The sequence below is a fragment of the Rhinopithecus bieti genome, unplaced genomic scaffold, assembly GCF_001698545.2.
Source record: "Rhinopithecus bieti isolate Rb0 unplaced genomic scaffold, ASM169854v2 scaffold_11252, whole genome shotgun sequence".
Lineage (NCBI taxonomy): Eukaryota > Metazoa > Chordata > Mammalia > Primates > Cercopithecidae > Rhinopithecus > Rhinopithecus bieti.
Genome location: NW_016806895.1, coordinates 1,800,104 through 1,825,115, shown reverse-complemented (window position 1 = coordinate 1,825,115; position 25,012 = coordinate 1,800,104). Strand labels below are relative to the sequence as shown.

General features: G+C 48.0%; 1 protein-coding gene across 1 annotated transcript in view; it reads right to left on the bottom strand.

Annotated features, from left to right (window-relative positions):
- Positions 1-3,304: 3,304 nt before the first annotated feature.
- RAD51B (RAD51 paralog B) overlaps positions 3,305-25,012 on the bottom strand; it is a 777,158-nt gene continuing 755,450 nt past the window's right edge. The window contains exon 11 of the mRNA XM_017878607.1: positions 3,305-4,712. Coding sequence (XP_017734096.1) covers positions 4,594-4,712 — 119 coding nt within the window. The 3' untranslated portion in view covers positions 3,305-4,593. The remainder of the gene's footprint in view (positions 4,713-25,012) is intronic.

Sequence of the window (25,012 nt, the reverse complement as noted above, 5' to 3'; positions counted from 1 at the left end):
AGGGGGCATAACTAAGGGATGAAGGCCATGGTAAGTTGGGACCCGCCATTGTGCAAGCCCTCTCTAATCATTGTCCAAGCATTTTTGCCTCCATGCTTGGGTAGAGCTGGACTTTCATTTTCCTGAGGAGGAACACACTCTGATGAACACACAACTGGCTTCAGGACTCTAGTCCCAGATGTTAATGACATCAGACATTAAGATCTGCTTTGGGCCACTACCCTCTGGACTCACTGCCAAAGAGCACAGTTGTCTCCTAGTGGATGCTATTGCTAGTGTTCTCTAATAGGTTGCCACCTACTGTGTTACTGACTCACTGGAGCTCAAATGCACACTGCAACATATTCATGTCTGCAACAAAAAACCAGTTCAATTGCCTGGAAAATGCCTACTCACCTCCAACCCCAACTTACAAGTCTCCGTGACTGTGAAGTGTCCCCAGAAGCTGTGGGCAGAGTTAGCAGCACTGCCCCTTGTGCTCCTGTGGCTCATTCTTCTGACCTTGACTCAGGCTCTAACTGTCATGTAACCTACTGTGATTTCTCCTTTTCCCTGAGTACGCCTCCTCCTGGCTGTGAGTTCCTGGAGGAGGAATGACAGCTAACACATTTCTGAATCCTTGGTCTTAAGCATGGTATTTGGTTCATGGACATACAAGGTGTCTAGTAGATATCTGTGAAACGGACGCATGAATGAATGAGGTTTGAGTTGGTGTGCTGTGCTTGGTCTGACAATGGTATCAACAGGAAACTTCATTTCATCATCATCAATAATAAAAAGCTAAGGCTTAAGGAGTTCCTACTGATACCACCTCTTTATGTAGAAGTAGCTTTCTCTTCTTGGGAAGCTACTCGTACTTGAGAATTTAGATTTAAAATCAGACCGAGACTGCCATGGGTCTCTAGGATGGCCGTCTATTTTTCTAAGCCGGTCCCCACTTTGGCAAATCCCAGGAGCTGAAGCCGTAGGATCTTCATTTACTCTGTTGGGTTTGTGCCCCCGAGATACAGCCCTTTCCATTTCAGCATCAATCATTTGAAAAGTAAACATCTCACCTTCTTGTGACCTGGCAAGGATAGAGTAGACTTCTCTCCATCAGGGTCAATTTACATCTGTGCCTTTTTTTTTTTTTTTTTTACTTTTATTTTAGGTTTGGAGGGTACATGTGAAGGTTTGTTACATAAGTAAACTTGTGTCACAGGGGTTTGCTGAACAGATTATTTCATCACCCAGGTATTAAGCCCAGTACCCAATAGTTACCTTTTCTGCTCCTCTCCCTCCTCTTCTCCCTTCTCCCACCCTCCACCCATGAGTAGACCCTAGTGTTTGATGTTTCCTTCTTTGTGTTCATAAGTTCTTATCATTTAACTCCCACTTATAAGTGAGAACATGTGGTATTTGGCTTTCTGTTGTTGCATTAGTTTCATAAGGATAATGGCCTCCAGCTCCAACCATGTTCCTGCAAGAGACATGATCTTGTTCTTTTTTATGGCTGCATAGTATTCCATAGTGTATGAAGTCTCAATAAGGACAGGGGTAGTGGGAGTCTCATTTTATAGGGAAAATGTTCCTTGGCTGGTCCTTCCTTCCCTGCTCTCTATCCTGTCATCCTCAATGTCCCCTAACAACCAGGAGTGGATGACAGTAAACAATTTCAGTGTTGGGACTGAGCTGGCCACGCCCCTCTGGGTATGGTTCCCCCAGACAGCGCACAGCTCCTGGCCTAGCCTCAGTTTATTCCTCTGCTGTGGGAGAGCACGGGCCCCATCCTCAGATTGCCACTTCCAGATTATGCCTTTAAGAGGAGGAGTAAAAAATTCCAGGAACAGGCTTCATGTCAATGACAGTAGCTGGCTAATTCCTTCTGAGAAAATGGAAACCTTGGTCTCCTGATGTGTGCAATGACAGGCACAAGAGGAATTTTCCAACACAACAAGGGAACGAATTTTCTAAGGACAAGCTGGCCGAGAAAAGGTGCCATCTGACCATGAACCAGAATTAGGTAACGTGGCACCCTTGGAGCAGCAGAGGTGACCGGCTGGAACAGTCGGTCAGGAGGACAGCTGCACTCCCCACGACCTTCTGGGTATGTTGCCAAGGTCTGCCCCTGACAGGATTAGTGACTTCAGGACAGCTGGAACATTCGCAGTGCCGTTTCCTTATGGTGGGAAGAGACATGATCTTGACTCTGCTTCTGTAGGAGGTGGTGATGAGGAGTAGCTGAAAGCTAGATAGGTTCTTTAAAACCTGTGACAGAAATGGCGTGTGCCAGGCTTACCTGTTTTGCAGGAGCTTTTACAGCAGCTGTTTCCTTCTATGAACTCATTTATTACTCCCTTCGCCCACTCATTGGGCATTACTCTATGGGGAACATGGTCCTATGAACCAGACAAAAAAAGCCGAATTGTCTTAGTCCCGTAGTTTTGTTCTTCCCGATTCCCTTCCTCATCCTTCCATAAAAGGAGAAGGGCCATTGTTCTCCTCAGCCCCTTTCTTTCTTGTCACCATTTTCTTTAAAAAAAAAAAAAAAAAAAACAAAAATATTATATATATATATATATATATATATATGTGTGTGTGTGTGTGTGTGTGTGTGTATATATATATATATAAATCGGCATTTATTTATTTATTTATTATTATACTTTAAGTTCTAGGGTACATGTGCACAATGTGCAGGTTTGTTACATATGCATACATGTGCCATGTTGGTGTGCTGCACCCATCAACTCATCATTTACCTTAGGTATATCTCCTAATGCGATCCCTCTCCCCTCCAAACTCTGAGCTTAGGGTGCTGTGAAAAGGCCTAGGAGAAGGGATGAATCACCGCTATGGCTGAAAACTCACTGAGCAGCTGTCAAGGTTTATAATTGTCCTCCATGAACCCCTGGAACCCTTCTAGGACCCCTTGGAGATGCTCATTACTGATTATTAAAAAAAAAAAAGTTTTGGTGTGATTAATTCCCAGTGCCAGGTAGAAACAAAACCTTTCCAAAACTGTTACTGTCAGTGAGAAATTCACCCTGGTGATGTTGTTTAGGATATCAGATACTCTGTGCCTCTTGCCCTGTAAGTATCTGTTGTGGAAAGGACTGAAGAATTTGAATCTCCAAAATAAAATGGAGAATAGACATGGGATAAGAAACAGGAAACACATCTGCTGGACTCTCAGATAATCTTTTTTTCTTAATGTATTTTTCCCCTGATTTAGGAAAATGCATGTTAATGGGAGGAAATTTGAAAAAAAAAAAAATCCAAAAAAGAAATAAAAGTCAAGTATGATCTTATTGCCCAGAGATAGCATTGTTAACATTTTATACATATTTTCCAGTTAAAAATGCACATAATACTTTTTCTTACAGAACTGCTACATTGTATGCATATTGCTTTATAATCTGTTTTTTCTCTTTAATAATGTGGTGTGAACACTTTCCCATGAGATTAAGTGTTCTGACACATAATTGTAATGACTACCTAGTATTCCATCATATAGATGTTAATTTAACTAATACCATATGGTCGAACATTTAGGTTGTGTCCATTTTTTGCTAGTATAAATAACAAAATGTAGACATTGGGGAGACTGACTCAGGCTGCTCCCTTGTTCTGGTCATAAGTCACTTAGTCCTTCCTTAAAAGCCATTGGTCATTTGATGGGCCAGACAGACTTCCCAACCCTTGCTCCAAACACAAGGACAAATTTAATCTATTCAAGCTAGGAGTGGCCTTGGATGTTCTCTTAATTCCACAGAAACACTGATGTAAAAAGACAGTTATATTCAATTCATTTGTTCATAGATGCATTATTTCAGACCAAACAGCCTCCCTTGACTGATTTCCCTTTGGCCCTGGCCATCTTTTCTACAAGGCAGGCAAGCTTATTGTAACAGCAAAGGAAGCAAAACGCCTTTAGCAAGGTAAACCTGCAGAAGCAACTGGCAGCATGTATTCCAGGGTGAATCATTTTTAAATTATCTTCCATGTTTAGGATTTTCCATGTAAGTGTTCTGCTCCATTAGAGTGGATAATTGGGAGGGAAAAGAATAAACGTTTCAGCGCTCCTGGCATGCCGAGGCGTTTACTGAAACGCTGTGCTTCTTCTAGGCAGAGGGGAAGGCATCCGCTCAGGAGCACTGAGTAAATACTCAGTGGAGAAATTGGGGCAAAATCTAGGCTGCTGGATCCCACTTTGTCTCAGCCTCAAGAAACTCAAACTGTCATAGTGGGTGGCGGGGTACCTTAGTTCACCTCCTGTTTCCACATCCCTGGTCCTTTATGGCAGCAGCAAGCCAGGGAGAAAATGTACTCCATGGTGGAGGGCACGGGCTGTGTGCCTGGGACATTTGGTCTGGGGAAGGGTACCTGAGCAGGTCACCTGTCACTGCATTGCCCCCTTTCTCATTCTTGTGGCCCTACATACATCTCCAGTGGCCATTGGATGAGATTGCTAAGGACAAAATTCTCATTGGGATGGCAAAGTCTCATGCCTGTAATGCTAGCGCTTTGGGAGGCTGAGGTGGGTGGATCTCTTGAGGCCAGGAGTTGGAGATCAGCCTGGGCAACGTAATGAGACCCCACCTCTACAAAAAATTAAAAAATTAACTGAGCATGGTGGCACACCTGTAGTCCTAGCTGCTCAGGAGGCTGAGGTGGGAGGATTGCTGGAGCCCAGTTCAGTTCAGCTTGGGTGACAGAGCAAGATATTGTCTCTAAGAGAGAGAGAAAAAAAAAGAAAGTCAAAGTCTAGGCCCTTTTGCCTTTCTCTGAGGCCCTGAGCCTACTGAAGAGGATGGTTGAGGAAGACCTGATGGAGAGAGAGTTCAAGGGGTATGGCATAGGAATGTACATAATGGTAGACATGTGCAAAAGAATGTGGGTGGGGAAGAAACATTCGCGTGTGCACACACAAACTCTCTCTCTCTTGTTCTGTCTCTCTTTTCCTTTCTCTCTCTCTCTCCCCCACCGCCTCACTCACTCATAGCTTAATGGGGTTTCTGGGAGAGGAAACTGTGGTCTCAAATGCACATGAAAAGTCCTGGAACAAGCTCTCAAAAGCGCGTGGGGTGGGGAGCAGGAGGGGTGGGGAATCACAAGACTGCCCTTAGGCAAACATTTTTGTCCCACCTCTCTTTTCAGCTGTCCTAATGTGTCATCAGACACCCCTGCCCAGCCTGACAGGCCCACATACACAAACAAAGTGCCCCAGTGAGCCATTCCTTTCCCAAGCCGCTGAGGGGTCTTCTGGGAGTTGGAAAGGATTCTTTCTGAGCTGATCTGGCACTGGCTGATGAGCTCAGCTGTCTCCTCTTCTAGGAAAGATTTACTGCAACAGAGCATGGCTGCCTTCCATCCCCCTCCCCAGCCGTCTTTCTTCCAAGCCAGAGACTGAGGTTGGGGAGTTGACAGAGGGAATGCTGGGAACAGATCAATATTTCTTCCTTGGGTGATTGAGGGGCTGCACAGACAGTGGGAGCCTCTCTTTGTGCCCATAATTAGGTAACAGTGGCATCACTATAAATGCCAGCCCTGAAACATTCCCCACTTCCAGCCAGCTCAGGTGCCAGGCACCTGCATCTTGGCCTCTGGAGACTAAGAAGGAAGGGCCCCGTGCCCATTTGCCAACCTTTTATACTAATGATGTGAAGTCCCTCTTGTCCCATTGGATTTCATCTCTCCCTCCCATCAAACCACCTGCAGAGACAGGCCCTAATCAGTTCCTACTACAATTTTCTTCCCTCTGCCACTGGGACAACTTGGCCTCTACCTGCCGCTTCTGCCCCCTCAGCATCAAAGGGCCCGATGATCATTGGCTGGTGAGAGCTTGAGAGCCCACCAGAGAGCCCACCATGGGCCCGGTCCTGTTCCAAGGGCCTCTCACATATTAACTCATTTAGCGCTTAGAACAATTCCATGAGCTGGGCAGTTATTATTCTTATTTTCTAGATGAGGCTACTGAAACCCAGAGAGGTTCATTAACTTGCCCAAGGTCTCACAGCTAAAGAATGGAAGATCTGAACTTAGCAGCCTAGCTCTGGAGTCCTGCCCTCGAGGCCATGCTGTGGGCAGGAATAAAACAGTTCCAGTTCAGCCAGCGCTTGCTCCTGGCCCAGTACTGACCTGGGGCCTCAGGCTGACAACAGGACTCTGTCTTGCTTCTGTGCCTAGGTTCCTTCTCTAGAAACCTGGTATGTTCCACTTTCTAGGATATCCTAGGATGCAGGATTCCTACTGTCCCTCATTTCAAGTACTGGAACCCCACCCTGAGCCCATTCTGATGGCCATGGCCATGGACCTTGCTGATTGATCTCAGACCATAAGAATGACATATTACTCAGTCCCATATCCCATGCAGAGCCAAGAGCACACTGCCCTGCACACACACAGGAGCTGTTCAAATCACATTTGCCAAAGGGAATCAATGCCAAAATGCTCTGTGCCTCAGTTTCCTCATCTACACAATGAGGCAATAAGAATATATCCAGAGTTTTGTAAGAACGAATTAAGTGAATCTGTGTCTGGCATGTGGCCAGTGAACAGTAGGGGTTGGCAGTTACCATTATCGATATAGTGGCCACTTCTATGATACATGGCAGAAGAACTTTGAGCTCTTAGATTCTAATCCTGGCCCTGCCACTTCTCAGATCTATCTTTGGCAATTGAACCAACTTTTTCCCCATGCTTGTTTTCCCGTTTGAAAAGTTGCACAGTGATACTTGTACCTCACAGAGATTTTGAGAATTATGAGATAATATGTGCAAAGTACTGTACCTGGCCCAGAAAAACATCTCAACAAAAGATAGCAAAAATTATTAGTATTATGATTGTTACTATTTTAAAACAGGGATGCATATGCTTACAACATTTGGGGTCACTCAGTATTCTTCCTGTGACAGACTCCTCTCTTTGATACACACACACACACACACACATCATTGCACACACCTTTGCACCTCCCTGCTCACATTTATGGTGCAATGAGGACATCTGGGGTTTCAGCCCTAGCTGCAGGGGAGGGGGTTAGGAACTTGCATTCGTGGAAAGCGTCCATTCTCCCACTCCTAATACTGAGGGGACACAGGATCACAGCCATCTGGAAGGAATGGCTTGACCAGATCCTTCAGGGAATAGGACTATCAGAGGATAGGGAGTGTGCGCTTCTCTTTGACCAACTGGAAGTCACCTGCCTCCTGAGTGTGTGCCCAGCTCCACACAGTCCTAGGTGGTGAGACAGTTTCCCAGGGCTCCATTTCTCCAACAGGGTCCAGAAGTGAAAGGAGAGAAGAGGAGTGATAGTAGGACTTTGTGGCCCATCCAGGTGGCCGGCTAATCACTTCCACATCCCAGGGGCTCAGCACTGCACATCCAGTGGCTGTTCCAGATCCCTAAAGATCTCCCCAGGCCCGCCAGAGCGCCACATGGTAGCAGGACCCCACCACTCCTTAGCAACAGGGTGAGAGATCCTTGTTGCAGCTGGTTGTGGGGAACCCTTTCATTTTCACTCACAAAAATGAAAAGAAGCAACTCCGCCACCCCACCGGCCACACACACACAGGCGGCCTGGCTCTGGCAAGGTGCAGATGCCCAGGGAAGAAGAGCATCAGACCCATCGGGCTCCTCAGGTTGATTTGATTTGAATCATCGGAAGGATGTCAATTATGATAGCATCGTATGGCTGTTTCTTGAGAAGCATCCATAGCATCCATGTTGGGGGTGTGTATTCGGAAGGGATTTATTTACAGACGGAAAAACCAATGAGGTGGCTACCCTGTTTGTCTTTATTAATGAATCTGTGACAAGTAAAGCAAACAGAAGAGGCGTCCTCAAGTCTCTAGCATGGCTGTTGTTCAGCGCATCCAGAGTCCCTGGCAGAACCCAGCATGGAGGACAGTCACTCTTCTTGCTCCTACTTCTGGGACTTCTTCCAGCTTCCATTTCCCACTGTCTCTGTCTGTGTCGCTATGCCACTGGGGACCCAACTCACTCTACTGTTGCTGTCTTCTCCAACCAGCCTCCCTTAACCCACTGGGGGAAAGATGCTCCGCCTCAGCCACCAAAACATAAACGAAGAAAAACTGGAGTTTTAATTTGTTTAAATAGGAAGGAGTGAAGAAAAGAGTCACTGGTGAGATGCACAAGGCCAAACCATCAGAATGAGGTTGGGCAGAGCAGGAAGGGGAGGGGAGGAGAGGGGTCCATGGCTGCCTGGCCCATCTCAGGTAGGGGCAGTCACCTAGCGAGAACTTCATGGGGACATCTATAAAGGCCCCTCTGTGGTGAGGGTGTTGAAGAGGAGACATTCTAGAGGGGCCACTCTGCCCCGCCACCCATGGCCAGCATTGGGTGGATAATGGGCAGATAAAGTAGTGGACAGTTAGCTGAATGATGAAAATGCTGTAACAGGTGAGTCGGCATCATCGCCCTCCTAGGAAGAAGGGCTGCAGAGACACAGAGAATTTGAGGTTGGATGGCCTCTTGTGGGTAATGGGTCTAACCCCAGTTAAGGCAGCCAGGTGGTGTCAACATTTAAGATTCCAGGTAGATTTATTTATAAGAAGTTCAGTTCCAGTCCTCAGGCTTAGGAGGTAATAAAGAGGCCCCAGTCCCAGGCACCTGTGCCATAGATAGACTAAAAGCTGAAGACCTGACATCACCAGGTTTTCTTTGCTCTGGGAACCAGACTGATGGGACAGGCAACCCCCAATGCTGCGGGGGAGGTGACTGGGAACACCCTGCCATGCTGGCAAGCTGGGGGCAGTTACAGAGGTAGATCCAAGGGGTGGCCAGACTTGTTTCAAGCCTGCTCGTGGAAAAGTGGTTCTTTTTTTAAAAAAAACAGCTGTCAACTTGGCCCCCTGAGCCTGGGTAGACTGGCTGGCCAGGCAGAGCTTGAAGAGATGCATGGCAATTGCAGTCTCAGCTCTCACTCCATCAGTCAGCCCAAACCTCCTTGGAAGCACAGAGGCAGACTGGTGAGTTAGTGAGGCTCTTCGCATCTTGCTGGAGGCCGAGGCCAGCACTAGTTTTTGGAATCAGCATCTGGGTGACACCCCAGTCGGCTGCTCAGGGTGATCTGTGTGAGGCTAGGCAGAGGATGAATGTGAAGTGTGGGGTGGAGGCAGGGAGGAAGACTTTGAAATGGGCTAGGTCTGAAGTGGCAATAAATGTCAGTGCAACATTAAGAAATACACACCACGGGTACGATCTGAATGCATATGGAATGTGTGTGTTTGTGTGTGTGTATATGTCTGTGTGAGCTAACACAGACATTCTCAGCTTGATGAGCTAACGAAAAAGCCAAAAACTGAAAATGGGGGGGAAAAAGCCCTTTCTATCCCTGTAACCATTAGAAAGAAAATAAAGTCCAAATTGCATTCAGGGCTGCTGGGACAGAGGAAGAGAGGCAAGAATGGAAAAAACAGGCCATAAAGATGCCAGGGCTCCTTAAGCAGAAACATCTGTGGAAGTCATAAGACTCGGGGCCTGGCCAGGCTTCTAACAAACCCAGGAAGAGGAAAGTCTGTACGGGATCAGGACTACCCTCATCTGCCCTGTGCAGGGCCCCTGGGACCAGCATACGTGCAGAGGAGATACCCTCTCCAGGGCTCAGCCAAGGCCTGGTTTCTAGCAGCAGAGAAAGGGAGAGGGAGGAAGAGACGTTCCCAGGTCGGGAGGGGCCTGTGGCAGTCATGGGGGCAGTGATGTGATAGCCGTTTTGAGTGTGTATTTATTTAAAGCTTTAACTCACTGAGGTAGCCTGGTGAGCCACATGTCTCAACTCCTGCAGCTAAAGAAAAAAAGTGAAGGCAGGGGGCAGGGGAGGGGAGGGTCAGTTGCTGACCTGCACAGGAATGGGTGGCTATGCTCGCTGTTTGCAAATGTAGGCCACTCTCTTTTGTAATTTTCAACAGAGGCCAGCTGTTTAAGGCTCACCTCTTCTAATGACTACAAAAATGGCAGCTACCATTTATTGACTATATTCCACTCTCTGTACCATGTTCCTTGTAAATATCATGTTACTTAATCCGCCAATAATTCTGTTATCCCCAGAATGGGTGTAGACGTGCATGTCTGTCTTCAAGGAGATTCTCATATTAGCATTATCATCCTAGGAGGAAACTGAGGCTTAGAGAGGTTAAGGGACTCGCCCCAGGTCACCCAACCAGTACCCGGGAGCTGACCTGCCCTCCTTTCCTCTACAAAACTGACTTGAAAAGCAGCTTTAGCCAAGTCTCATGGGGAAAGCAGCTTCGCAAAATCAGCCCAGCATTTATGGAGAAGTTGAGGTCCCTGCAGACCCTCGTGGCTTGTCCATCCCTGTGTTCCATTACATTAGCTTGGGAAAGCAGGAGGGGACTGTAGTGACAGAACACACCAACACCAAACAAAGAAAAGTGGGTTAAAACTCCAACCCCTATACAACGAGAGAATCTTACTGTCTCTCCAAGAAACTCACAGATGGTGAAAGAAATGAAATCCAGACTCGATCCTACTCACTTGTCAGAACCGCCAAGGAGCCATTTATCCATTATGAAAGTCACATGTTGTATCTCCTCTTCCTGGAACGCCCTGTCCCCAGACCTGACCCTGCCAGACCACATTCATTCAGTTCCTTCACCCACAGTGATCTATTCTACATGAGAAATCTTGGTCTCTCTGGGGGCACTCTGGATCTTAATTTCACATGGGGGTAGCTGGAAGGAAAAGCTATCACTATTGGCTCTGGGGTTCGTGGTCAGGGGACTAAAAGTCCCCCCAGAAAATAAAAAAGTGACGTAGCAAGAGGACGGACTGAAGCTGCATCTCCTAGGTGGCTGCCTTGGGGGAAATAAAGGATTTTGATCCCGGAGCAGTCATCTCTGTGCTGCTAACATTGACTAGGGTAGGAGCTTGCTGGTACTAGGCCGAGCCTCACATCAGCCCTTTATAATGGGTTACCTCATCTCAGCTGTAAAGGGGAGGAAACCAAAGCTCAGAGAGGGAGCTTACTTAGCTAAAGTCACATATTACTGAGTGACAAAGCTGGCATTAGGAATCCACAAGGCTGGGATGAACGCACCCACATGTTCTTTCCTGTGCTCCACTCTGCCTCGAGCTCGAATGTGCCTGTGTTTGCTGGCCAGCTTGTTAAAACCCATTCTGATTCAGTAGGGTCTGAGATTCTGCTTCTGTAACAAGCTCCCAGGTGATGCTCTTGCTGCAGGTTCCAGGCCCGCATTTTGAGGAGCGAGGGTCTATACCATGCCGCCCTTTTAAATGCACCATGTCTGCCATCTGGGCTGGCATTTCTCTGTCTCTTCAATGCAGCTTTCCCACCAGAATGCCAGAACTGACCAAAAGCCACACTGTGCAGCCCAGTCAGCTATGCTATGTACCCAATTATTGTAAATCTTACTCTTCCCTATGACTTGGCTGAGTGTTAAAAACCCAGCATCAGCCTTGGGTAACAAAGGCTGGCGGAGGCCTGCCTTGGTGCAGCTCAGAAGCTATGGAGGAGGAAGCTGCTCTGCGGGACTGGGTAGGACTTGATACGGCTCTGGATCTTGGCGGGAATGGATGTGCTGAAATCTCTCTCATATGGCCTCTCCCACAAGCTGACGGGAATTTCCTGCTCAGACCAGCAGAGGAATTAGGGGTTTGCTTCTTCAGGGCCAAACTCAGTGGGAAAAGTAGGAGCAAGCAAGAAAGCGAGGGGCTGCCTTTGTGTGAGCCCAGCTGTCTTGGGTTCCTGGTTCTGCTCCATTTATAGCTGGGGGAGGGATCTTCTCCAGCTCATAATTACAGCCTGAGATTCTGCATTTTCCCAGGGCTTGCTCAAAGGCTGTGAGTACAAATCTTTCAAGAGGGCTGGGGTGATCTGAATTCCACAGAAAGGAGGGGCTGGGAGAGGCTGGAGCTCAGGTTTGCTTTCCAGCACAAAGACAAGCTGGAAAGACAACCAGAAAACCCAACCCCAATCTCTGCAGTGCTCTGACCACTCTCCCCCTCTTTTGCATGGACAGAGGGATTCCTTCTTTCAAGACACTACGGAGCGCCCCTTATGCGCAGGCACTGTGCTGGACACTGACATAAAGCAGACAGCAGGATCCCTGGCTGCTGGCCCCAGGAGCTCAAAGCTGAAAGGAGCCAACTTTTTTTTTTTTCATACAGAGTTTTGCTCTTGTTGCCCAGGCGGGAGTACAATGGCGTGATCTCGGCTCACTGCAAGGGTGCGATCTTGACTCACTGCAACGGCACGACCTCAACTCACTGCAACCTCCGCCTCCTGGGTTCAAGTGATTCTCCTGCCTCAGCCTCCCAAGTAGCTGGGATTACAGGCACATGCCACCACGCCCAGCTAATTTTTGTATTTTTAGTGGAGATGAGGGTTTCACCATGTTAGCCAGGCTGGTCTCAAACTCCTGACCTCAGGTGATCCACCCGCCTCAGCCTCCCAAAGTGCTGGGATTACAGGGCTGAAACACCGCGCCCGTCATGGAAGGAGTCAACTTTTAAAGGGGGTGACTGGATTTCCATGGGGTACATGCTGAGAATGGGAGTGTCTGTGAAGCCGAGTTAACGTGTTCTGTGCACATTCCCTACCTGGCCACGCTGATCATGACACCTGGCCCTCCTCTTTGGACCCACTCACCTGCTCTCACACTGCTTTGCCAACATGGGTCTCCCTTTACTCCCTGGCCTGCCCCCACCTCCCCTGACATCACCCTTTAGAACCCATTGGACACCTTGGTTAAAACCAGAGGAACGCATGGGCTTGCATTTCCATGGGCATCTGGAACTGATCGGCACAAGGGCCGGTGAGGTTCTTGGGCGCGCTGCAAATGTTTGCCTTGGTCAAAAATAAAGGTGTGTGGAGGGGAAAGGTCAGGTCAGGTGGGGAGGAGACAACAATCAAGCCTGGGTGTGCACCATGGAAGAAGACCAAGCTGGGGAGTTGCTACAGGTCCATCTTGTTACTTGAGGCTCATGACTGCCCAGCTCTGAACAGTCCTCGGGGTGAATCACTGCCCTGGGAACAGGACTATCGCAGCTCTGCCTCTCCATGCCGGCCTCAGAGAATTCTGATTGCGGTTTTTCAACCCCCTTTAATTATCTTCTCTTCCATAGGCTAGGAGGTGATGGGGGTAAGGGCGGGGGGAGCTGGAGGAAGACTGATTGCAGCCGATTCACTATGAAACGCAAAGCGTAACGCGCCGTAGATGCTTTGCAGGCCCTCGATGAGATCTGCAGCAGATGAGCCGTTGCCTTGGCGACGCTAATGAAAAGCAGGCTTCAGAGAGGTCCAAGAACCCCCGTGGGCTGAGTTATCTCCCCCCGCTGCAGCTCTCCTTGCCTCCCCACCAACAGCCTCAGATCAAACTCCCCGAATATTTATAAAATCTCTACCAGAAACAGAGAAAGTCAGCCGCCCAGCCAGGCGTCTGCCCACGTCTTTCCGGAGCTGCTCGGGTGACACTCTCCAACGTGGCTCATTATTCTGTTTTTCTTCCTTGCAGTGAGCAGGACAACCAGAGAGAGAGAGAGTAGGGGGAGAAAAAAAAATGTTTGCTCTGCCCTGTTCCAGCTGATTTTGACTTGGAGAATTTACTTAGCATTTAGGGGCCTTACCTGGGATAGGTCATCCTGTCCCCAGCCCCTCCCTACCCTTCTGCCCTCTAGTTTGTTGCTCGCTTTATCCCACCTTTGTTAAAGATGGGCTCTAACTTAGAGCCTGTATGGCTATTCCTTGGTTGCTTGTTTAGCCCATCAGCCTCCTGCCTGGGGCTCCTCGTCAGCCCCTGGGAAAGTCCAAGGGGAGACTCGCTAAGAAGCTCTCTGCACTTCCACAATGGAGATGCGAGGGATGATGGGGATGGGCAGCAAAAGGAGCTGGCCTCCCTGCCATGGTGAAGCAGGAATTGGGCTTATTCCCTCTGAAGAAAAGGGAGTTCCTGAAATTCCCCATGGGGAGATAGAAGGGAATCAAGGCTGGTCTGAGAAAATCTAGGTGACTACCACCTTTTTTGCCTGCTGGTTATTAAAATGCAAATAACTTAAAAAACAGAGTATACAGAAGTGGGATGCACCTCTTTGGGTTGTGTCCTGCCAGAAAATGGGAAGGCTCCATTTGCCCAGTTGAGTATATCCCAAGAATGCCCTTCCTGACCGCCATATCCTATGGGTGATGCAGACTTCTATGTAGAGAGACATCAAGAGCTTGTGGCAAGTCCTGGATTGGGCTAAGAGGGTTGAATGTAATTTGAGTGTAATGCCCAGCTCTGCCAAACCCTGAGGGCTCAGCCTGGCAAGTTACAAAACCTTCTTCTCTCTCGGTTTCCTCATCTTCAGAAAATGAGGATGGGACTAGGTAGTCTTTAAGACCTCTTCTAGTTCTATGATTTCTAAATAACAATGGAAGAAAAAAATTGCCATATGGTATAAGGTACTAACATGAACAGAATTCATGGGCCAAATGTGGGGTCCAGGTGGTAAACAATACAGGTGATAAAGCAGGAGAAGAATCGATGGAAGTGTTGGGAACCTTTTATGGAGGTGAAACCTCAAGTTACCTTGGAGGATGAAAGAGATTTGGACAGAAATAAGAACAGCTGGGTAGGTGCAGATGAGCAGATGCTGGGAGCAGGCAAGGAGCGCAGTGGCACAGATGAGCTGGCTGGAGGTGAGGAAACACTGGGAGGTAAGGTTCTATAAGGAAGGCTGATCAGGCTGGGAGGGCAGTGCTACGGGAGCATGAGCGTTAGAGAGAAGCGAAGAGGCTTTCTCGATTGTAATAGCTCCTGCTTCCTCAAGATTAATGAAACTGCTTTGAGTGACTCCCACCAACACCCTGGCTATAAGAGATGGAAGGAAACCAGATCAGTAACAAGATCAGGACCCTCGGCCATTGGCTCATGTGGCCCCAAGGAGGTCCTAGGTCCCGGCAGCTGAGGGATCTGACTCTCCAGAGACATGTCCTTTTGTCACCTTTCTGCCAAGGAGGCCAGCCAAGTGGCACAGGCTGGTGGGGATTAGAGTCAGGGAGTGTGAGAGGAGGAAAACAAGCTCTCCACTGTGTCAGGAGCATGAGACGGTGACACCTGAATGACCCTGAGGCACGAGGTGTTGGGCAGAAACCCAGCCCCGGCATGGGGGGTGGGGGGCGCCTGGGCATCTGAAGGACTCTTCTAGGAAACCACTAGAGCTCCTTCCTCCGGTTCTCATTGGCTCAGCTCACCCCTGCCAGGCCTTCATCTGGTGACTGGAGTGGTCTATGCTGTGGCCCACACATTAGGGAGTCTGCTGTGGCTTATCTCCAGCCGTGGATGAAGTGTCCACAGGTTAAAGGAACATGGCCCCCAAGACCCACACATGCCCTGCTACTGGACATTGGACCGTGCCTTGTGCACTCTGATCCTCGAGTTCCCTAGTCAGTTCCCTGAGCCTAAGCCCAAGGCCAAGGTGTGGGTGGACCACATCACTGGTGTGCACACCCATAGGCCTCAGGTGGTGACCGGGGTGGCTTGAGGGCACTGCGGAGCTTGGACATGCGAGCTGAGTGCCCACACATGTGTGCTCAAGGCCCTTCCTAGTGCTAAATTGAGCCAGGGTCTGAAACCAGCCCAGGCGGGCTCCTCCCAGGTCACCACATTCCAGTGTGGAATTCTGAGGGGTCCACGGGTTCTAAATTCAAGCCTGGCCTTCACCATATCAAGAAGGTGCATTTGTCAAGGCAAGAGGAGAGAACATATTCTATGTAATAGTTTGTTAACTTGATTTGTAACTTTCAAATATTTGGACATGTAAAAGCTGGTCTACATTGTACCCTTACCTGGACCCCAAAAGTATGTGGGGAGTCTCTATTTTCTAAACTCATTTTACAGCTTCTCCACCCACTTACATCACTATTAGGGGATCACCCTGTCTCCGAAGAGCGTCACCACTTTCTGGCAGGTCTGCAGGTGCTGTAGACAAACCTGTTGGGTAAAGCCAATGGACATGAGGCCTTAGTGAGCCACGGCACCTGCCACCACCAGCTGAGGCCCCACATTTCTTTTTTAAATGTTTTTATTTTTTATTATACTTTAAGTTCTGGGATACATGTGCAGAACGTGCAGGTTTGTTACATAGGTATACACTTACCATGGTTGTTTGCTGCACCCATCAACCTGCCATCTACATTAGGTTTTTCTCCTAATGCTATCCCTCCCCTAGTCCCCCACCCGCTGACAGGCCCTGGTGTGTGATGTTCCCCTCCCTGTGCCCACGAGTTATTGTTCAACTACCACTTATGAGTGAGAACATGTGGTGTCTGGTTTTCTCTTGTGTCACTATGCTGAGAATGATGGTTTCCAGCTTCATCCATGTCTCTGCAAAGGACATGAACTCATCCTTTTTTATGGCTGCATACTATTCCATGGTATATATGTGCCACATTTTCTTTATCCAGTCTATCATTGATGGGCATTTGGGTTGATTCCAAGTCTTTGCTATTGTGAACGGTGCCACAATAAACATACGTGTGCATGTGTCTTTATAGTAGAATGATTTATAATCCTTTGGGTACATACCCAGTAATGGGATTGCTGGGTCAAATGGTATCTCTGGTTCTGGATCCTTGAGTAATTGCCACACTGTCTTCCACAATGGTTGGACTAATTTACACTCCCACCAACAGTGTAAAAGCGTTCCTATTTCTCACATCCTCTCCAGCATCTATTGTTTCCTGACTTTTTAATGATTGCCATTCTTACTGGTATGAGATGGTATCTCATTGTGGTTTTGATTCGCATTTCTCTAATGACCAGTGATGATGAGTTTTTTTTCATATGTTTGTTGGCCACATAAATGTCTTCTTTTGAGAAGAGTCTGTTCATATCCTTCACCCACTTTTTGATGGGGTTGTTTGTTTTTTCCTTGTAAATTAGTTTAAGTTCTTTGTAGATTCTGGATATTAGCCCTTTGTCAGATGGACAGATTGCAAAAATTTTCTCCCATTCTGTAGGTTGCCTATTCACTCTCATGATAGTTTCTTTTGCTGTGCAGAAGCTCTTTAGTTTAATTAGATCCCATTTGTCAGTTTTGACTTTTGTTGCCATTGCTGTTGGTGTTTTAGTCATGAAGTCTTTGCCCATGCCTATGTCCTGAATGGTATTGCCTAGGTTTTCTTCTAGGGTTTTTAATGGTTTTAGGTCTTACGTGTAAGTCTTTAATTTATCTTGAGTTAATTTTTGTATAAGGTGTAAGGAAGGGGTCCAGTTTCAGTTTTCTGCATATGGCTAGCCAGTTTTCCCAACACCATTTATTAAAGAGGGAATCCTTTCCCCATTGCTTGCTTTTGTCAGGTTCGTCAAAGATCAGATGGTTGTAGATGTGTAGTGTTATTTCTGAGGCCTCTGTTTCATTTGTCTATATATCTGTTTTGGTACCAGTACCATGCTGTTTTGGTTACTGTAGCCTTGTAGTATAGTTTAAAGTCAGGTAGTGTGATGCCTCCAGCTTTGTTCTTTTTGCTTAGGATTGTCTTGGCTACACGGGCTCTTTTTTGGTTCCATATGACATTTAAAGTAGTTTTTTTCTAATTTTGTGAAGAAAGTCAATAGTAGCCGGATGGGGATAGCATTGAATCTACAAATTACTTGGGGCAGTATGAGGCCCGACATTTCTTTCCAGGTGCCAAAGCCTCTCCACTGTGCCTTCCCTCAGACTGCTTGTTGTACAGATGCTCCTTGACTTACGATGAGATTACATCCAGATAAATGCAGGGTGAGCTAGAAATACCACAGGTGAAAATGCACTGAATCCACCTAACCTCCTGAGCATCACAGCTGAGCCTAGCCCACCTTCAGTGTACTCGGAACGCTTCTGCAGCCCAGAGTTGGGCAACATCACCTAGCAGCACAGCACGCTGTAGGGCATCGGCCCTTTACCCTCCTGACCAGCTGGCTGATGGGGAGCCATGGCTCACGCCACCACCCAGCATCACAGGAGAGTGTGGTGCCGCTTTCTACTGAGTGCCTATCACTTTTGCACCATCATAAAGTCGAAAAATCAAAACTAGGGGACCGTCTTTACTTTGAATGCCCTCCTCCTATCCTGTCTTAAAGGCAGATTACTTAATAAAGAAAGCCTGAGAGCCTGGTCAAAGGTAATCTATCCCTTCTCCTGAAAAAATCCTAAATTACAGTTGTAATTCTTTTATATTAATAAAAGTAATTAATACTTATGGAAAAAACTGAATCTCACAGGAGGGAAGAAAGTGAAAAGCAGGAGCTCCCTCAGCCTCCTGAGCCCCAGTTGCCCTTCTCCAGAGATGACGGCCAAAGCACAGCTGCCACGTCCCCGCCCCGTGTGGAATTGGCCTGTGCATATACAAGGCTATACTGTGCTGAGGCTCCCATCTGTTCCTTGAGATCTCCAAGGGAAAAAGGATTAAAGAGAGGTTACAACAGAATCTTGGGGAAATGAGGCTGGCTGGATGGGTCTGAGAGGAAAATAACTGAAAGGGAAGAAGAGAGTCATGGGCACCCAGGGAGGGGACAGTGGGAGGTGTGGGCAGGCGTGTGCACCTAGGATGGTGGGGGTTCAAGAAGGGCTACAGCTAAGAACAAAATCAGTGGACATGACTGAGGGACAGCTGAGTGGAGCAGCAGGGGCAGAATAAAGCCCACGTGTATAACAGTGTCTCTTCCATGCGGGTCACTGTCCCAAACACTTCCCACTCAGTGACTCACTTCATCTTGCCCAGAGTGCCCATTTGCAGATGAGGAAGCGGAGGTGCCGAGCACTAAGGAGACCAAAGTCACACAGCTACTCAAAGGCAGGACAGACCTCCAACCCCAGGAGACCTGGCGTGTGCTAAGCTCTGAGATCAGGCCAAACCACAGCTGGCCACGGGGCAAGCAGGAGGCGAGGAGGTGGGGCAGAGTGGCAGGCCTCCCTGACAAGGCTTACACTGAGAGAAACTTCCAGAAGATGGAGGAGAGAAAATATACTGAAAGAGGAAATAAGGGGGAACCGGGAGCCCAGGCCCTGTTTTGTCCTGGGATAGTGGGAGCCAGCAGGGGTCTCAGGGCAGGCAGGGAGGATGGCTGCTCTGGAGGAAAGCAGTGCTTCACAGGCAGCACCCTTCGAAGTTCCATGCTGGCACTGCAGGCCCTTCCCTTTCCTGTCCCCCACCTCCACTTGCGGGCACCGCCCCCTCCCACACCTTCTCCTTCTGGGCAGATCTCAGGGCCCTTGCTTGACTGGGCTTGGGCTGGAGACAAGGAGGCATCTGCCACACTGAGTCCCTGCCTCAGCCTCGGTGCAGCCGACAGTGGGGGCACAATGCCTGTGAACCCTGTGACCATTTTCTCTCTTCCATTTTCTTTCCTGGGCACTCTGACAGTGGGGCAGCCAGTCTCCTTGGAAGGAACATGGGTGGGGAACAGAAACTGGGGTTGTAAGGTGTGCCCCACGCACCAGGCCCAGCTCTCTCCAGGTTGATTTGGGAGCTGCCGGGGTGTTTAGGAAACATGCAAATGGGCTGCCAGGTAAAATACAGACTACTCAACACAATCTGGATTTCAGGCAAGCAAGGAATCATTTTTCGGTATACGTATGGCTCAAATATTTTATAAAATACACTTATACTAAAACATTATTCATTGTTCATCTGAAATTCAAATTTAAATGAGTGTTTTCTATTTTTATTTGCAACATCTGGCACTCTATCTTCAAACACAAACACCCAGCCTGCCTCCCTGGACTTGGTCAAAGAGAAGCTCAGGCTGGTGCTATGCCTTTCATCTGGTGCACCTACATTACATTCTGTGCTCCAGGAAGAAAAGAAATCTCTGAGCTCCCTCAATTCACTGTCTGAGAAGTTAAGAGGTCCCTCCTCTGGATCTCCATGAGTAGTAATGGAGGGGAGGGGGAGAGGAGTTTGGTGATTTGAAAGCAGCTGGACAAAGGACTTGAAACAGAATACTAGGTGCTTCTGGGAGGCCCCTAGAAGCAGAAGTAACTTGCCTGTAGACCCTTGAGTTTTCAAGGTGAGTCAGACCATGTGTGCAAAGGAAAATTGGTGGTGGCCTCACCAACATAGAGAGTCAAGAGAGCTGAATCTGGCATCAGTGACTGCCAGGAGACCCTTCTGGGCCCTACTGTGTGTTCTACATCTTTACTCTGCACAGAACCACGGAAGGGGTCAGAGAAGAGGCTACTAAGGGTGAATGGGTAAGGCCAAGGTCTGCACAGTGAGCTAGAGGGAAAGCAAGCCTATGACTCAGTCCCCTGAACCCTTGATACTTCCAGAGAGCTAGGTCTTGGGAAGGTCAATGACACACCCATTAGCTATCCCTCGAGCACGCTCTGCTCCTTTGTCTTGTCACCTCTCTGTCTGCCACGTGTTAGAAGGCACACGGATCTGGGCAGGGTGCCTGAGTCCAGACCACTTTCACTGAAATTCCCTTCTGGATTTTGGGCTTCACCCTCCTGTGATCTATTCCTTCCAACTTGGCCTCCTTATATCATTGTGAGGGCCCTTTGTCTGTGAATCAATATATCCTTCAAGGAGAGAGGATATCCAAAGACATTCAGGACCTGGGCCTCAGGTGTGAAGCGTTGTCTGTTGTCTCTTTGCTTTATACTAATTGCATAGGAAGTCATGTATGAAGTGGGCCAGCAGATTCTGAAACCTCCATGAAAGGTGCCATGTCATATCACCCATGGAGGGAAAAATTACTTTGTTTCTCCTTTTTTTGTTTTTGTTTTTTGAGATGGAGTTTCCCTCTTGTTGCCCAAGTTGGAATGCAATGGTGTGATCTCGGCTCACCGCAACATCCGCCTCCCGGGTTCAAGTGATTTTCTTGCCTCAGCCTCCCGAGTAGCTGGGATTACAAGTGCATGCCACCATGCCCGGCCAGTTTTTTGTATTTTTAGTAAAAAAGGGGTTTCACCATGTTGGCCAGGCTGGTCTTGAACTGCTGACCTCAAGTGATCTGCCCACCTCAGCCTCCCAAAGTGCTAGGATTACAGGCATGAGCCACGGCACCCGGCCATTACGTTCTTTATCTTTGTTTTTTTTTTGCTTTCACTTCTGTTAGCAATGAGTTCCAACAGCCATTGCCACACAGTGTTGCATAGGCAGCAATGTGTTTGACAATGTGCTGTTGACAAGCACACACCACAGAATCAGGAAGACCAGTAAGTATTTCAGGAATTTGCCTGATGGAAATGACTCAAGTCTGAGGCCAGCTTGAAGTCCTACAAAGCAGTAGGGACACCCACCATTCTCCCTGATTTGAACCCTTGAGGACCTGTCTGACTTCATTCATTCATTCATTCATTCATTCATTCATTCATTTAATAAATACGTATTGAGCATGTACACCATGGCAGGCAGGATTCTAAGTGCTGGGGGTACAACTTTGAGAAAATAGACCAAGTCCCTGCCTTTAATTCTCTCTCTCTCTCTCTCTCTCTGTGTGTGTGTGTGTGTGTGTGTGTGTATGTGTGTGTGATGAGAGAGGTGATAAACACAAATGTATCTGGTAACAATAAATGCTATATAGAAAAATAAAGCAGGGGGCCAGGCGCGGTGGCTCACGCCTGTAATCCCAGCACTTTGGGAGGCCGTGGTGGGCAGATCACGAGGTCCAGACCAGGCTCAGTTGTGAGGAAGGTCTGAAGTGAAGGGTGCATGTTGAACCCTGGCTTATGGCTTGCGATTGAGAACACCATGCAATGACCAGCCTAGGATTCCATTTTTTTCTTTTTATGTAAATCAGATGAATAATGAGTAAAAGCACATGAATAATAATTTTACATTTGACTGTGGAAGCATCTAGACTAAAGGAGAGAGAGAGGGTTGTTCTTGGTTATTCCTTTTTGAGGCTGGGCCTTCATCTTCAAAACCTTCATCTTCAAAATGATTTAAATTGTAGACAAAGCCACAGGATGAGAAGGGTCCAGTGGCTTGGCTCTAGTTATCCTAGAGATGGGCAGCCAGTTCCTTGGGTTTCCATGAACTCAAAACATGCAAACCCAGCATTGCCTCCCAGCTCTCTCATGGACCCACGTGTCTCCTTTTGTGTTACAGTAATAATGGAGATCAACTGGGCACTCTGCTTTTAGGCTAAAAGTCAAGACCAGAAAAGACTTGGAACTAAACTGGAAATTCTGCTTTCTTCTCCATAACTCCCTGTCAGCTTGTAAGCACCTTCTGTTCATCCAAGTTTTGGAGAAGACATTGGTCTTGCATTCTGACACAGATCCTGGCCTCCCAAGCTTGCTTCCCAGGGAATCTCAGCAAACCACAAACAGAATGGCCCTGTTGGTTCCCCCTTTATCTAGCATTTTTTTCCTAAATAAAACACAATAAAATATTTTCTTTTGATCTTGAAATATTTGCACACTGGGACCTACTGTAGAAGATCCCAAGGTAACAGAAAGTTCAGCAAAGAGCATAGACTCTGAGTCAAGAGGTGGAGCACACAAGCCAGGTTCACCTCTGACCCCTTCCTTACTTATGTCATGCCCCTGCGTGAGTGCAAACCATTTCTTGCCTCCAGCGCAGCCAAATGACAGAGTCGGAAGGATACCACTGATCTGATTGTTAAGAGGCAAAGATGACTCCTACCCTAGAAGCTCTAAAGTAACAAGGCCTGGGTCCTTCCCTGAGAATCTTTCCCTGCATCCCCCAGGGTGGGCATGCCTGGGTGCTTTAGCATCTCTGTCTGGAAACAAGACTCATTCCTCGCTAAGCGCCATGGAAAGGCTGCCAAGACACTTTCCCTAGAACAAGGGTTTTAAGCTTTATGCATCCTCAACCTTCTAGTGAGGGGCTTTACTTCTCATTCCCCAAAGCCTCAAGGTCCACTGGGTTGGGGGTGGCAGGCAGGTCTGCAATGGTAACAATCCTAATCTCGAAATGGAGGAAGGTGTCCCCTGTTCTTATTTTTCTCCATTGGCCTTCTCCCTTCAGGTTCATTCTCCTCCCTTTGCTACCCTGCTCTGTGACCCCTGGGGCTGAGTGCTAGGAGCTGAATCACCAGTTTCCTTTGCCTCTGGCTTCCTTTTATGTCTGGCCAATGCAAGGTACAGGTAAGAGGCTGGAGGTCAGGAGGGTGTCTCTTCCCCTGCTCCCTCTTTGCTCTGATGCTTGGCTACGGCAGGGACTGTGGCCCTTGGGACCACTACTCCCACCAGGTGGCCACCTCTATGCTTCCAACACTCACCAGGCCCCAGTCACACCATTTCCTTTCTTTGCTCTTTTGGCTGAGGACTGGTACCATCTTCCTGATATTGCTAGTTCCTGGGAGCCTCAACATTCCTGTTGCTGCCCTGAACCCTGCCCGTCACTACATTCTTCTCAGTCAAATCCTTTTGAAAAGAATTTTCAAAGTTGTGCCTTCACTACATTCTTCTCAGTCAAATCCTTTTGAAAAGAATTCTGTTTCCTGCTGGGACCCTGATTAATATATCTTTCTATATGTATTTCAAAATAAAAACTACCCTAAATGGTAAGGCAAGTATGAGGCTTTCTGACATTGACTCTTTTGAAGCTATGTTGGTGTCCAGAGGAAGAACTTGGCTGCCAATTGGGGCATGAGCCTGGGTGCAGGGACTGCTGCTGCTGAAGCTTCTAGAATGAACAGGTCGGGGACCCTGGGAGTTGCTGAGCCTTCCTCATTGGGAGAATCCCCGTTCACCATGGGGGTGGTGTTGGGGAGGGAGAAGGGAAGAGATGGAATTGTTTCACAGTCTACCACGCCGCAAAGCTCTGGAATTCAGTGATCCGTTTCAATTTTCCAAATGGGGCCTAAGACCCAGGGAAGTGGCCACAGAGCCCTTTCAGTCCAAATCAGCCAGACCCCAAACCTTTATAGATTCTCATCCTGTGGAAAATAAAATCTGGTGACAGCTAGAGAAAAGAGGGGCAGGGGGAGCAGGGAGCAGGGAGGGAGCTTGTCATGTAAGCTTTGGCATCAGAGTTTGAGTTCTGGTCCTACCATTTAGAAGCTATGAGAACTTAGGGAAGTCACCTAACCGCTCAGAGACTCGAGTACCTCACTTTCCAATTAGGAATAAAGAAACTCCATATCCTCTAGGATTGCCGAGTCAGTATCTTTGACAGAAAACCTGGGCTGAGCAGCTCCCACTGAGGAGCACCATCCGAAAGGCTTGGCACAATCTCTGGCCTGCAAAAGGTGTGCAGGAAATGGTACTTGGTATTATTTAAGTCCATCTCCATGGCTTCCCACTAGAGAAATAGTCATTGTGGAGAAGCTCCTTGGATGTGTGAAGGCAATCAGAACACCAGTCAGTGACATGCTTTCCTGTTCTCTAACCTCAGAGTGGATTTGGATGAGAAGACTGCTCACCCACAAACTCTCTTGCTCTGGGCCTATTTCCCCAATCCCCCCAACCCTCCAGAGCTACTTGCGACCAAAAACCCTTGCTAAATTGGCAGGCTTTCCCCTTTCTCTGAGGAGCTCTTGGAATTGACTAATGAGGTTACCACAGGTGCTACCTTGCTGCCAGCCATGAAAAAATAAAAATAAACTATTCTCTGCTGGAGAAGGGTGATGGGGACACATGCCCAGAACCTGCTACTGCAAGGATCTCAAACCACGGGGCTGTTACAGCAATACATTTCTGCTTTGCTGGCCCAAGGTCCCTGTCCCATTAGAGTGGGCCTGGTGGATTCAAAGTGGAGGCCTGGGGGCCCCAGGTGTGGTGAGCTGGCCCTCTGGGTGCCCCTATACAGGCTGCTGAAGCAATGGGTGGGAGGACAAAGCTATCTTTTTGGGAGAGATGCACAAAGATGTCTCAGTTGGATTATTTTTAAATAATGTCTGGTGGGCTGGGTAGGGTTTTAAGGGCTGAGAATGAAGACCTATGTGTTCTGTGGTGCTGACAAGTGAAGGAAGTAGCTGTGGCTGGGTGCGTTGGCTCATGCCTGTAATCCCAGCCCTTTGGGAGGCCAAGGCTGGAGTTTCGCTTAAGCCCAGGAGTTTGAGACCCGCCTGAGCAACACAGTGAGATGCTG